General features: G+C 49.8%; 1 protein-coding gene and 1 long non-coding RNA gene across 3 annotated transcripts; both read left to right on the top strand.

Annotated features, from left to right (window-relative positions):
* The first annotated feature begins 27 nt into the window (after positions 1-27).
* STIP1 (stress induced phosphoprotein 1) lies at positions 28-12,399 on the top strand. 2 transcript variants are annotated; one of them, XR_011251857.1, is made up of 14 exons: positions 28-158; positions 3,412-3,621; positions 4,075-4,216; positions 4,371-4,512; positions 5,278-5,446; positions 6,436-6,562; positions 6,653-6,755; positions 6,973-7,093; positions 8,185-8,406; positions 10,484-10,719; positions 10,812-10,848; positions 11,055-11,158; positions 11,311-11,483; positions 11,933-12,399. XR_011251857.1 is itself a non-coding variant. In XM_069566109.1 (13 exons), the coding sequence occupies exons 1-13, from the start codon at positions 150-152 to the stop codon at positions 12,003-12,005; spliced, it is 1,632 nt and encodes a 543-aa protein (XP_069422210.1). In that variant the 5' UTR covers positions 31-149; the 3' UTR covers positions 12,006-12,399. The 2 variants fall into 2 exon arrangements, 1 of the variants encoding a protein (XP_069422210.1); XM_069566109.1 differs by lacking the exon at positions 10,484-10,719 and having other exon boundaries at positions 31-158.
* A 372-nt stretch (positions 12,400-12,771) lies between these two features.
* Positions 12,772-14,245, top strand: LOC138427005 (uncharacterized). Its single transcript, XR_011251862.1, has 3 exons — positions 12,772-12,858; positions 12,960-13,006; positions 14,165-14,245. It is a non-coding gene; the product is annotated as an uncharacterized lncRNA (long non-coding RNA).
* The last annotated feature ends 43 nt before the right edge of the window (positions 14,246-14,288 follow it).

A 14,288-nucleotide genomic window follows, 5' to 3' on the forward strand; every position in this document is an offset into this window, starting at 1 on the left:
AGCCCCCTAGAGGAAAGCGACCAGTGAGCCGGCGAGGAAGAGGCGGGATCTGGGGGTCCCGGCAGCTTCTAGTAGGTTCCAGAAGGCGGCGCGTGCGGTTGGGAACGCGGAGCCGACGGAGTCTATTCAACGGGGTTCCGGACCGGGCTATGGAGCAGGTGAAGGGGGAGGGGCGGGCAGAGGCCCGTGGCCGCTCTGGGACCCGCCAAAGCCGGGCGGTGGGTGGAGGGGCGGGGCGGGCGCCCGATTGTTGTGGCCGGGGCGGGGGCCTGGGTCGGCGGAACCGCGGGGAGGGCGAGGGCGTGAGGGCCGCGGCGGGCGGACGGGGAGCGAGGCCTGGCGGCGGGGAGCGCGGGGTCGCCTCAGTGCCCGTCGCCAGTCAACTCGGCGAGATGGGCCGGGGGACGCACCGGTTCGGCTTAAGTCTGGCCCGCGGCGGGAAGAGGAGCCGCGGCTGGGCCCCTGAGGCCTCCCAGGACGTGGGTCCAGGCTGAGCAAGGGGATGGCGCCCGCGGCGTTCGGAGGGCTGGAGGTGGGCGAGGGGCCTTGCGAAGGGCGAGAGGGATCAGGTCAACCTCTGGGAATTCGTCTTTTGGGAGAGAGATCAGAGATTGCAAAGAGGTTGTTACCCAGGACTTGGCCCCAGTTAACTTGGAGGAACGCGGGGACGGGATTACACTGCAAGTAGCTGATGGACTCGGTAACCAGTTGCGGGGAAACCCTATTTCTCTGCATGGCAGGCCGGGGTGGAAGAGTGTTGAGTGAAGGTATGATGAGCAGCAGGCCGACTTCTTAGCCTGATTCGGGAAACGAGAGGGTGCAACAGAAGTCCTTGGAATGAATTTCATCTCTGCCAGGGTTTTACAAATCATATGTGCAGCACCTCCCCGTCTTCGTTTTTTCTTTGTGTGTGTGATTCAAGAATTAACCGAGGACTGGTTCTTCTAAAACGTGGGTTTTTAATTGCACGAGGAGGAGTTAGTTGCGTTAGAAAATTTAAAGTATATAGTTAAGCAGCGAGAAGTAAGTTGTTTGATTCCTTTCAGCGTTATTGGGAGGCTGAGTTTGAGGCTGTTGTGGGTTACTCTCTGTGAGTTAATTGTGTCCTCTGTGGCCTGAGGGTTGTGAGACGCCTAGAGAGGTTTATTGAATTGGAACCTGTTATTGGGCTGTAATGGTTGATTGGGGAGAGGAGGAGGAACAGCTCGGAGTTTTTATTGGTGTGATCTACAAAACGGAATCTTTTACCTTTGTATACCTATTGCTCCCTTTAGCCAAATGTGGAACTTCTTTGCTAAATTTTTAAAAAATTAAGAGTGGAAAGTGAGAGTTTAAACATTTTGCACCCTCATGATAACTAAATTGTGTCTGGGATTGAATAGGCTGTGATATAGACAAGAAACTGGTTTTAAATTCAAGCAGAGATCTCAAACTGAAGTTATCAAAATACGGGAAAAAAATCTTGTTTTATCCCAGTTGCCCATAGTAGAAGTGTACATGCAGGTAGACCGAGTGAGTGAGCTCAGGGACTGCATGTTTACCAGGGCCATTGTGCAAGATGGCCAGGTGTGCTGAAACCCACTGTCCTGCATCCATTCAACATGTAACCTTTCTTTCCCTCTTAGATGCATGTTTCAGTTTTAGGAAATACTCAAATTGGAGAAATTTTGAGTGTGTAAAATTGTTTTTTTAAACTTAAGTACCTTTCAAATAAAATCTCACAGTGATAAAACTTAAAATTTGACCACATACAGGCAGGCATAGAACTGGATAAATTATGTGTCAGTTGATATAAATTTATTTTATCAGTTCAAATGCACGCACAAATTTTTAGCACACAATCATCTTGCTTAGTCGCCAAGTCGCATCCGACTCTCTGTAACCCCATGGAGTGTTGCCTGACAGGCTCCTTTGTCCGTGGGGTTTTTCAGGTAAGAATACTGGATTGGAGTTGCCATTTCCTTCTCCATCCACTTGATGTTTTCAAGTGCTGATTTCCTGCTTGCAGGAAAGGTGCGCTCAGTTTGGAAAATGTTCTGTAGGATAGGCAAGAATGTCACCAACGTATTCTCAGCTGCCTTGTGAAACTATCTGAGTTTTTTAACTTCTCACCTTCTGGCTTGCATTCTATATTCTAAGATTTTTTTCCTTGCTGGTTAAGTTTGGTAGTCTTCCTTTTTCCTCTTGGAGGTTGTCTTAAGATTTTTCTGGCTAGTGGAGGGTCCCATTTGGTGTGCCTCAGGATTCTGAAGTCATTTCTCACAGCAGTTCTTTCTTGCATCAGTACACTGGATGGGCATACCAAGAAAGAATGGGTTGTATCCTGAGTGACACAGCTGTTGTGACCAATGTGTGGGCGTTTGAGGGGTGGCCCTCCCCTCTTGTTGGGCTCCCTGATTTGGAGAAGCCTTTTAATTAGAACCCTGTTCTGATATGGCCAAGGTCCATTTCACACCAGATAAACCTTTTGGTGTGTTCGTGCTGTTTTTGTTCTGGGTATTTGAGAGAGTAGGGGGTGGAACTGCAGTAGTGTTGCTTTATCCTTCTTCCATCTGTTTTGTTGCTGTTTAGTCGCTAAATCATGTCCGACTCTCTTGCCCCCCATGGACTGTAGCCGGCCAGGCTCTTCTGTCCATAGGCTTCTCCAGGCAAGACTGCTGGAGTGGGTTGCCATTTCTTTCTTCAGGGGATCTTCTTCACCCACGGATGGAATCCTCCTCTCCTGCGTTGCAGGTGGATTCTTTACCACTGAGTCACCAGGGTAGCCCTTTCATTTGTTTAAGTATGTTTAATACTTACACATGACAAAAATTGATTTTTATCCTAGCTTCATTTTTACTGGGTTAAGAAACAGCCACAATCTGCCATGCTGTGACATCCAGTGGAAACTGATTGTTCTCTGAGGCCAGGTGAGCATCCTGATGCTCCTGAAGCCCTCCTGGCACCGGCGGGTTGCTGGAGCATGTACCAGTGCGTGCTCAGTCCTCTTTGTTCTTGGCTCCCTCTTCAGTGAGGAGGCTCCCTCTTCAACTAGGCCTGTGTTCAGTTTATCATTGGAACTCTGGAAATCCAAGGCAAAGAAATTTCTTTTTCCACAAAAGGAATTCACGCATATGTCCTAGAGTGGCTTCTTCAGCTCGAAGTTGAGACTTTTGGAAGAGTGGCTGGAGTGTAAATGCCCAAGGGAGCCAGCAAAGAGCAGAGACAGGCCACTTCTTCCTTGTTATTTTATTTTTTCCTTGCTGTTTCACACAGGTGTGGGAACTGTAAATTAGTTAATCTATGATTTGTTTTTTCTGGTACGTAAAGTAACTAGTTTGTTAACAGCTACAGAAAGGAATGGGTGTTACTTAAGAAATAGGAACTAAAGAATTTCATGGGGAGAAACTCTGTTGGTTCCTCTCTTCTCAGGTAAATGAGCTCAAAGAGAAGGGCAACAAGGCCCTGAGTGCTGGCAACATTGACGATGCGCTCCAGTGCTACTCCGAAGCCATCAAGTTAGACCCCCAGAACCACGTGCTCTACAGCAATCGCTCCGCGGCCTATGCCAAGAAAGGAGACTACCAGAAGGCTTACGAGGACGGCTGCAAAACCGTTGACCTGAAGCCTGACTGGGGCAAGGTAAGCCGTGCGCGAATGGGGGTGCCCAGAAGCTCCTCGGGGGGTAGCTCTGGCCTGCCTGGTCACCTGTTCTGAGAGACTCATAGATGGCTAGTGCCCTCTCCCCAGTCCTCCTACCTGTTTGAGAATGTTCCTCAGAGTGGTGACATGTTTTGTCAAATCTGAGGTACTATTAGTTAAGACTTGTTTTATTTTCTGTACTAAGAGAAAACTGCTCAAGAAACTAGCAACACTCGGCGTCATAAGATGGACTGGGCTGGAGCGGCCGTGCTCCTCAGGGTCACTAGATGCCACCGTTGTGTCCTGGTCCTCTCTCTGTTTGTTGGTTTGTTTTGTGGCCTTCACGTGAGGACCCATTTTGTTCCCTGAATTGTAAAGTAGATTGTTTTGAGTTCATCTTTGGAATTTACCTCTGGGTGTCTTTTATTTTTTATCTTTCTTTGCTGGTTTAAGGGCTATTCACGAAAAGCAGCGGCTCTTGAATTCTTAAACCGATTTGAAGAAGCCAAGCAAACCTATGAGGAGGGTTTAAAACATGAAGCAAACAATCCTCAGCTCAAAGAAGGTTTCCAGAATATGGAGGCCCGGTTGGCAGGTAAGCTCCAGAACATTGCCCTGCCCCTTTCATTGACTGTTGTTTTACAGTTGGGTGGTGGTGAGGCTCCCCCCACCCCCCAATGTTGGTTTAGTAGTCTGCGGGGGCACAGTAACCGACTTCCTGGTGGTGCGCTTTCCTTTATTCAAAACAGAAAGGAAATTCATGAACCCTTTCAACATGCCTAATCTGTACCAGAAGTTGGAGAGTGATCCCAGGACCAAGACTCTGCTCGCAGATCCTACCTACCGGGAACTGATCGAGCAGCTGCGGAACAAGCCGTCCGACCTGGGCACGTAAGTTCAAGGCGGCAGGTTTGTCTCTAGAAACAAACACAACTGCTGTGGTTTCTTCCTAGGACCCTGTGGTAGGGGTTCCCTAGACCAGACTGGGGTTTCTGCCTTTATTTTTTTCCTCCAAAGAGCAGTCAGAGTTTGCTGCTTTATTGTTTATTTGTATTTTTAGAAAGGGCCAGGGGGATCACATATTAGAGTAATCTGGAGGGCTTGTTCTGCCCCTCCCCACCTTCACGGCACTTTTACCTTGCTGACCTGGCGTCAGCTCCGTCCTTTCTGTATACACAGGCATACATTTTCACATGAGGCGTGTTTTTGTGCCGAGTGTATGTCAATGCCATTGATTCTGTTTCATGGTACGTGTACCTTGATAGTGAGAACACAGCGTAGCCCTCTATTGGTGTGTTGGAGTGGAAACTCACGGTTGAAAGCACATCAGATCTAAAGATGGGCTCTCTAAATCTTGTGCTGGTGTCTGTGACTGCCTGGGTGCCTCTGACTCCTGAGATCAGACAGAGTGTACCTCTAACTCACTCCGTGTGTGTCTGCTGGCCTCGAGAAACAAATCCCATCTGCATTACCTCATATTTTATATGGATTTTTTAGGGGTTGAGCATTCCACAGTTGTAACTCATGGGTAGTACAGAATCTAGCAACCTTCCCATGGGTGAGAATACAGTAATCTGAGCTTTAGCAGTAAGTGGGGTTTAAGGTCAGTTGTGGAGAAGACTAAGTGCTGTTCTTCATTTTTTTAACCAATACTAGGAAACTGCAAGATCCCCGGATCATGACTACTCTTAGCGTCCTGCTCGGAGTTGATCTGGGCAGTATGGATGAAGAGGAGGAGGTTGCAACACCTCCGCCACCACCTCCTCCCAAAAAGGAGACAAAACCAGAGCCAATGGAAGAAGATCTTCCGGAGAATAAGAAGCAGGTTGGTGTGTGTGTGTGTCGCTCTGGAACCCTTAACTGTCATGCATCTAGAACCTGCCCAGTAGCCGGAAATGTGTGTCAGGTAGGACCATCTTCAGACTTCGGATGGTTGTGGTGGTTTTTTGAGTCCCCAGTGTGTGGTCAAATTACTGTTCTCAGTAATTAAAATGTTCAGGGTATTAAAAGGTCCATGTAACGAGCAGTTGCATAGGCATCGTGCGTCTCAGAGTCTGCCCCGGGGTCCCATGGCCACTGTGGCTCTGGCTCCTGGCTCTGGCAGTGTGGAAATCAGCCAGGGCCAGCCCGAAGACTGTGTGGTCCTTGTTCTTGTGATCCAGAAGAATGTTGTCTGTCAGCTCATATGCTTGTTTCCTGGCTTAGCAGACAACTTTCAGTCTTTCAGAGCAGCAGGCCTGTGCTGAACGGTTTTATTTCCCTTCTTATAAATGGGAACAGCAGATTGTTGCCAAATTTAGTACCGTTAAATGGGTAAGCGTTGGTTGCTCATGGTGTCTCAGAGCTGGAAAAAGGCCCTACGGTGTGGGTGGTCGTGAGTCTGCTGAAGACTCCTGCCACCAGGACAGCCCCTCCCTCTCCTCCTCACCCCTCTGCCGATGTTCCCTGGTGGCTTGGACCCAGAGACTGCGTGTGAGAGAGAGCGAACTTACTCAGCCTATCAGAGTTAAACCCAGCACAGAGCTGTGTTGCCCACTCTTTCAAGCTGAGGGGATTTCCCCTTCTCTGAGGAAGCCCTCACTTTCAGACGAAGGTCCAGGAGAGTAGGTGGGATAAGGGAGTGTCTCGGAGGAAGCAGAGAGGAAACCAGTTTTCCATCCTAACAGCTGATAGTCCTCTCTGGGTGTGGAGAACCTGCTTCCCGTAGCATCGTTGGGTGTGTGTGCTGCGCGTGCCTGTGACATCCCAGGCGCTGGCTCCCTTTGCCGTCTGGGTTAGGTGTGCTCAGCCCTCTTTCTTTGGCACTTCCTCTAGGCGCTGAAAGAAAAAGAGCTGGGGAATGAAGCCTATAAGAAGAAGGACTTTGACACAGCCTTGAAGCACTACGACAGAGCCAAGGACCTGGATCCCACCAACATGACGTACATAACCAACCAAGCAGGTGAGGCCTGGGCCCGGGCGCGGGAGCGCTCCCAAGGCCCCGGGGAAGAGGCAAGGGCTGACGCTTCCTTCTTGACCTTCTGCTTGGCAGCCGTGTACTTCGAAAAGGGTGACTACGGTCAGTGCCGGGAGCTCTGTGAGAAGGCCATTGAAGTGGGGCGAGAAAACCGAGAAGACTACCGGCAGATTGCCAAGTACGCTTGCCCTGGAGTGCCTTGGGTAGTGGGGAGGGTCCCGTGTCTGCATGGGGGGGCCGGAAAGGAGGCTGCGGGGGCTGAGACAGAAGGCGTTAGAAGGGCGTGGTACGGGGCCCAGCGATGCGGGCTTGTGTCTAGATGTCTTTCCTCTGGAGAGGCTGACCTTGTCTGTGCTCTGCCCTTAGCAAATTCTTTTTCCTTGGGTCTTTGTCAGAGCTTACGCACGAATTGGCAACTCTTATTTCAAAGAAGAAAAGTACAAGGATGCCATCCATTTCTACAACAAGTCTCTGGCAGAGCACCGAACCCCAGATGTGCTCAAGAGATGCCAACAGGTGGGTAGGGAATGAGGGATGTTTTCTTAATTCGATTTATTGTAGTCATTTATTTAGTAATGAATTTGTTGTCTTCGGTTATTTTGTATGATGCGTCCCCTGTTAATGATGAGAACACATAGAAATAACCCAGTTTTTCTGCTGTCTTTTTCAGTCGACCAGGGTTTTGACCTTAAATTTGTTGAGGGTCAGTGCACTGACAGCGTTGTGGCTTTTATTGTAAATTAAGACTCTGATGCTGGGAAAGATTGAAGGCGGGAGGAGAAGGGGACGACAGGATGAGATGGTTGGATGGCATTACCGACTCGATGGACACGAGTTTGGGTAGACTCCAGGAGTTGATGATGGACAGGGAGGCCTGACGTGCTGCAGTCCACGGGGTCATAAAGAGTCGGACACAACTGAGCGACTGAATCGAACTGAAATGTTTTCTTACTTTATACAACCAAAGTATGTAGGGGGATGATTTTATTCACAGAAAGATTGGTCGGAAAAATAAGAGCTGTTAATCCGTCATTTCCATATAAGGCATATCTTTGTACCAAGTGTATGTCAATACCGGTGGTTCTGTTTCATAGTATATACATCTTGATAATGAGAAATGTGAAATTCATTTCTTTAATTGACGTAAGGTTGATTTACATTATTTCAGTCATACAACAGCAACTCAAAACTATTTAAAGTTATAAAATATTGGCTATATTCTCTGTGCTGTACAGTTTATCTTTGTAGTTTGTACATAGTGTAAGGACTGTAAAATTATTAATCCCAAAATTAAATCTCACCAGCAGTACCTCACAGTTCAGTCAGTAAAGAATCTGCCTGCAGTGCAGGAAACCCAGGCTCAATTCCTGGGTTAGGAAGACCCCCTGGAGAAGGACATGGCAGCCCACTCTGGGGTTCTTGCCTGGAGAATTCCATGGACAGAAGAGCCTGGCAGGCTGCAGTCCGTGAGGTCGCAAGAGTCGGACACGACAGTGACTAAACCACCACCGCCAAGCAGTACTTTCTGAAAACTGAAATTCTGATAAGACTGTTTATTAGCCCAGTGTTACGAGAGTTTAAATGACTATTTAAAGAACCTTTTTTAGGCAGAGAAAATCTTGAAGGAGCAAGAGCGGCTGGCCTACATAAACCCTGACCTGGCCTTGGAGGAGAAGAATAAAGGCAATGAGTGTTTCCAGAAAGGGGACTACCCCCAGGCCATGAAGCACTACACAGAAGCCATTAAACGGAACCCCAAAGATGCCAAGCTGTACAGCAACCGAGCTGCCTGCTACACCAAGCTCCTGGAGTTCCAGCTGGCGCTCAAGGTGAGGGCAGGGCAGCCTGTCCATGAGGAATGTGTCTTCCTCTTTTCATGTGCTCATTAGCATCAGTTTGACGTTCTTATTTTGATCATAGATTCAAGGTGATGGTGCATGTATGAGATTGTGAAGTGCAGGGCCTGTGTGCCCTGTCCTGGCCCGTGTAGTGTTACTTGGCACGTGGGAAGTGCCTGGGAAAGAAGACCCTTTTCCCTTCCTGTTGCCTCTCTCCATGTGTTAACTGTTTGGCCTTTCTGACGTTTTGATTGCACAGTTGAGTGGCATCGAGTCCGCACACACTGTTGTGCAGCCATCGCCACCCTCTGCTGCAGAGCTTTTCCATCTTCCCAAGTGGAACTGCATCTTCTGAACACTAAACTCCCCATTCCTCTCCTCCAGCCCCTAGCAACCAGTGTTCTGTTTTCTGTCTTTGAATTTGATCACTGGGGACCTCCTGTAAGTGGGATCATACAGCATTGACCTTTTGTGCCTGGCTCACGTCACTTAGCATAGTGTCTTCGAGGTTCATGTTGTAGCATGTCGGTGTTTTCTTCTCGTGGCTGAATGGTATTCTGTTGTTTGGATGGACCACACTGTTTGTCGGTTCACCCATCAGTGGGGGTTGTTCCGCTTCGGGCGGCGCTGCTGTGAACGGGGGTGTACAGATGTCTGTCTGTCCCTCGTATCGGTCCTTCCAGGTGTTGCACGCAGCAATGGAGGTATTGCAGTTCTGTGTTTGATTTGGGGGAGGGGTGAACTGCCTTGCTTTCTGTAGGAACTTTACCATCCTTCCTTTCCTCGGTACTCAGTGATACAGGTCTGCTGTTGTAAGTCACATCGCATATGGTCAGGTATGCTAATATTCAGCAGTGGAGGAGTTGCTCTCCGTCACGCCCTTGAACATGAGCTCTTGTGTGCATCTTGGCAGTTGGATCTGTCTAGAGACCCCAGTACCTGGGTCCACGATGGTTTTGTTTGATGACCCAGATCTTTTGGGTCTGTCCGGCCTAGAGACATCACTGCTGCTGGTAGGACTGCACAAGGGCCATGTCAAAAAAACCAAGTTGGTTTGCAAAGCAAAGAATAACATTGTTAATCATCTGAGAGGTAGCCTAGGACTTTTCCCAAACTGCAGATAGAGGAAGGAATGAGCAGGATTGCTTCTGGTCTTGGGGCTTCTTGGCAGCTGTTGGTTGGGCTGCAGTGCACACGGCACACTGCATCGCGTTCTTTGTCCCGTAATTTTATGTTTTGAAGACACGTCAAACAGGTATACAGAATACCTGTGTTTTCCTTCGTTTTTTAACAGTAAGCACTGACGCTTGCTAAAACTGTTTGTAAAAGGAAATGATACATTTTGACACTTGACCTCATAGGTGTTTGCGCATACATCTCCTGAAATGACTCTCTCTGTCTATTCGCAACATTATTAGCACCTGATAGTAGCAAAGCTAAAGCCATAATGTCATCTGAATATGTGTATATTCAGATTTCCTTACTGGTCTAAGAACAGAGTTATGGAGTTGTCAGTATCAGGGTCGATTCATTGCCTCTGGTGATCATTGTCCTCTTTAATTTTTCAAAGTAGAAGTTTCCCTACATTTCGGGGTTTTTTCCCTCAGAGACATCAGCCTTCTAAGGAGTCCAGACCCCTTGCCTTGTGAGATGGTTTGGGATCTGGTTTGTTGTGTCTTGAAGTTCTCTTTGCTTTGCTTCTCTGCTCTCTTTTTGTTCTTTCTCTGAGCCTGCTATTGAATCACCTTGAGGCCAGAGTTAACGGAAGTACTGGGGTGGGGGGGTAAATTGGAAGATTGGGACTGGCACATACACACTATTATATATAAAATAACTAATAAGGATCGTCTGTGAAACGCAAGAAACTCCAGTCCATACTCTATAACGGCCTATATGGGGAAAGAATCTTAGAAACAGCGATTATATGTATATGTGTAACTAATTCACCTTGCTGTATACGTGAAACTAACCCAACATTGTAAATCAACTGTACTTTAATAAAGTTTTAAAAATAAAACAAGGGGCTTCCCTGGTGGCTCAGTGGTAAAGAAACCGCTTGCCAAAGCAGGAGCTGTGGAGTCAGCCCCTGGCCCAGGAGGCCCCACACGCTGCAGAGCGCCTCGGCCAGCGCACCACAGCCACTGAGCCTGTGTCCTAGAGCCCAGAAACCACAGCTGCTGAGCCCACGCGCCTTAGAGCCCGTGCTCTGTGAGAAGAGAAGCCGCAGCAATGAAAACCCCGTGCAGCCAAAAATAAGTAAAAGAAGCACTAGAACAAAAGGGGAGCGCTCTGTAATGGCCCTGGGTGAGCAGTTGGGCTTGTGATCCAGGTGATGAGTCAGCTGTGGGGAGCGCCTCGAAAGGAATGAGCCTGACGGTCCTGCGTTTCCTTCCTAGGACTGCGAGGAGTGCATCCAGCTGGAGCCGACCTTCAGTGAGTGTCTTCCTGTGCTGCTCTTCTGCCCCCTGTCTGGCCAGAGGGTTGAGAAGAGAGAGCACACTCTGCCTGTGTGTCTTGGGAGGTTGTAACGCTTTGAAGCTAGTGTTGGGCTGAGGAGTGACGGTGTTCAGAGGAGGTGAGAGCGGGCTTTGGAAGTGTGTTCTGGGTGATGCCTCACCTCTCTCCCTTCCTGTCTCCAGTCAAGGGTTATACCCGGAAGGCAGCCGCCCTGGAGGCGATGAAGGACTACACAAAAGCCATGGACGTCTACCAGAAAGCGCTCGACCTGGACTCCAGCTGCAAGGTGGGGCCGCCCTGGCCTGTAGGGATTCCTGCCCTGCCTCCTTTCTCTGATCTTCCCTCTTGCCTTCCCCTTCCATGACCCCTGTTACCGTGGGCCTGCTACAGCAGTGAGCCAGGCTAACGCTCTCCCCTTCTGGCCTTGCCGGAATGCAGGAGGCCGCAGATGGTTACCAGCGCTGCATGATGGCCCAGTACAACCGACACGACAGCCCTGAGGATGTGAAGCGGCGGGCCATGGCCGACCCGGAGGTGCAGCAAATAATGAGTGACCCGGCCATGCGGCTCATCCTGGAGCAGATGCAGAAGGACCCGCAGGCGCTCAGCGAGTGAGTTGAGCTGGGGGCTGACGGCCTTGGAGGGAAAAGGTGGACAGAAACAGTGAGAATGCACAACTTTGGCAACAGTGTGATCCGCCTAAGTGGAGCGTGTATAGTCTAATTCTCAGTTAAAAGGTTGGCAGGTGGTGGTGAGCTGGAAGGGCTTTGTTTGTTGGCGATAATGGCCTAAGTGGTTAGTTAGAAAGACCAGTGTTGCTGGGGAGAGGTCTCAGTTTACTGTGTCCGTGGGCTCGTGTCCAGTGAGAGCGGTCAGGTTCTGGCCACTGGCAGAGGAGGCCTGTGCGGTTCTCCCGCAGGGCAGTTTCCACCAGGACTCCCCTCACCACCTCTTGCTGGTAGTGTCCAGGGCAGGTTGCACTGGGGCTTGCTCTGTCTGCAAGCAGGTAAAAATTTTTAGGGGTTAAGTCTCATTTCAAATAACTTTGCCTCTTTGTCAGACACTTAAAGAATCCTGTGATAGCACAGAAGATCCAGAAGCTGATGGATGTGGGTCTGATAGCCATCCGGTGATGACTTGCCCATCATCCCCTTCCCTTCGCCCTCATGTGGAAAGAGGAGCTGGGACCGCGGCACGCAGCATGGAGCAGAGGGAAGAGAAGGGGAGACAAGCGAACAGCATATCTATATATTTATACAGACCTACATGGAAGATTCAGAGACTTATACTCGCGTATTCGTGCAGCTGCTGCCTCTGGGCCCTCCCAGCACACGCATGGTCCTTCCCCTGCCCCCCAGTCGCTGTCTCAGCTGCTCTCCCATAGTTGATTATTTTTTATTTGGGGCAGTGGGCTTGTATGGGGAGGGGAGGGTGTTCTTCCCAACCTCAAGTCCCAACTGTCTTCATTCACATTGTTAACTCCACGTCCTCTTCTCCAATAAAACAAGCCAGTCAGGCGTGGTTATACATTGTTGTCTCCAAGTGATTTTTTTTTTTTTTTTTTTTACCAAAAGACTGAAGCAGCTGTCCTGCAGGAGTCACAGCCTGCGTTGGAAGAGGTGTGAGTGCCAGCTGACTACTAGGAACCAGGCACACTCTTGTCTCTCTCTTCCTAAATGGTGGGGTGGGTGTGAGCTTTTCTCGGTTCCACCGCCTTGCCTGGTGCCTCAGACAGTAAAATACCTGCCTGCAGTGAGGGAGACCCAGGTTTCATCCCTGGGTTGGGAGGATCCCCTAGAGAAGTGAGTGACGACCCACTCCAGTATTCTTGCATGGAGAATCTGATGGACAGGGGAGCCTGTGGCAGAGTCGGACACGCCTGAGTGACTCACTGCCTCTCGACGTGGCCACTAGGTGGTGCTGTCGCCCAGTGGACAACTTGGAAGATGGCCCGACCCAGCTCCAGAGGGTCCCATGAACTTCCAGGTGATTCCCATGCTGTCAGTTCTCCACACTCAAAGCCAGAAGCCAGTTTGATCAGAGAACAGTGGGTCCCATCCAAGAACCAAAACCAATTTTCATTGCAGGAGATGCTTCAGATTTCCCTACTGGAGAGCTCAAAAGCCTTCAGCTGGTGTGTGTGAGTTCTGCTCTGAACTGAGCTTAAAGTAGGTTTTAATTACACTTTTCCACAGCTGCAGGAAATTCTCTAAAAACCCTCGTCTTGGACTGGGGTGGCTTCTGGGGCTGGACTAAAACTTCCTCATTTGCTCCAAAAGTGAAGCTTTGGGGCTAGCAACCTGCTGAGGCCTGCAGCTGGCTGTACTTCCTGCTGCCTTGACTTTGCACAAGTTGAAGCTGGTGTTACCCAGGAATTGCCCCTACCCCCCTCCCAGCCCTGCTGGTGGCCTCCCCCGACTGTGTGGCACAACCCTCCACAGGGATTCTGTAGCACCTTTGGTACTATGGTTTCCAGGTTCTGGTCAATTTCCATCCCCAAATTGATTGCCTAGAAAGGCTGAATTTCTGTGGGAGCCAGGGGTGAATATAAGGCCCTGCTCTCCTGAAGCTTACATCCTGATGCACCAGGAAGACAGGCCACCAGGGGCCCTCCAAGTCATGTTTGCATAAGGGCAGAACAGGAGTGAGCCTCGTGGGCACTGGCCCCAGATGGGCATGATGCAGGTAGAGGGACAGAGGGAGGTGGTGAGTCTGAAGACTTGAGACTTCAAGGCGTGGGGGTAGTCAGGCCATGAAACGTTAGGGGCCCACTGGCTCAGAGGGTAAAGCGTCTGCCTGCAATGCAGGAGACCTGGGCTCGATCCCTGGATTGGGAAGATGCCCTGGAGAAGGAAATGGCAACCCGCTCCCGTCCTCTTGCCTGGAAAATCCCGTGGACCGAGAAGCCTGGTAGGCTACAGTCCATGGGGTTGCAAAGAGTTGGACACGACTAAGCAACTTGACTTTCACTTTCTGTTCAGCTATTCCCCTGGGCAGCTCTGAGGTTGGCAGGAAAATAGTCCCTTACTGGGAACAAGAAAGACTTAAGAAAGTTGCTTCCCTTGGGGCCTTTAATGATCTACTTTGTGGTGATAAAAGGCATTCTTGGGATTGAGCTGAATTGACCTGCGTGTGTGCTCAATTGTATCTGACTCTGCGACCCCCATGGGCTGTGGCCCACCAGGCTCTCTCCATGGAATTTTCCAGGCAAGAATCCTGGAGTGAGTTGCCATTTCCTTCTCCATGGGAACTTCCCAACCCAGAGATTGAATGCACGTCTCTTGCATTGCAGGTGGATTCTTTGCTGCTGCACCACCTGGGAAACCTCTGGCTTGACCTATCAGGTCCCTAAATAACCCATCCTTTCAATGCATCCGCTCTCGCTCTTGGCAGCCGGAAGACCCCACCTCATAGCC

This window comes from Ovis canadensis, chromosome 21, assembly GCF_042477335.2.
Source record: "Ovis canadensis isolate MfBH-ARS-UI-01 breed Bighorn chromosome 21, ARS-UI_OviCan_v2, whole genome shotgun sequence".
In the NCBI taxonomy this organism is placed as follows: domain Eukaryota; kingdom Metazoa; phylum Chordata; class Mammalia; order Artiodactyla; family Bovidae; genus Ovis; species Ovis canadensis.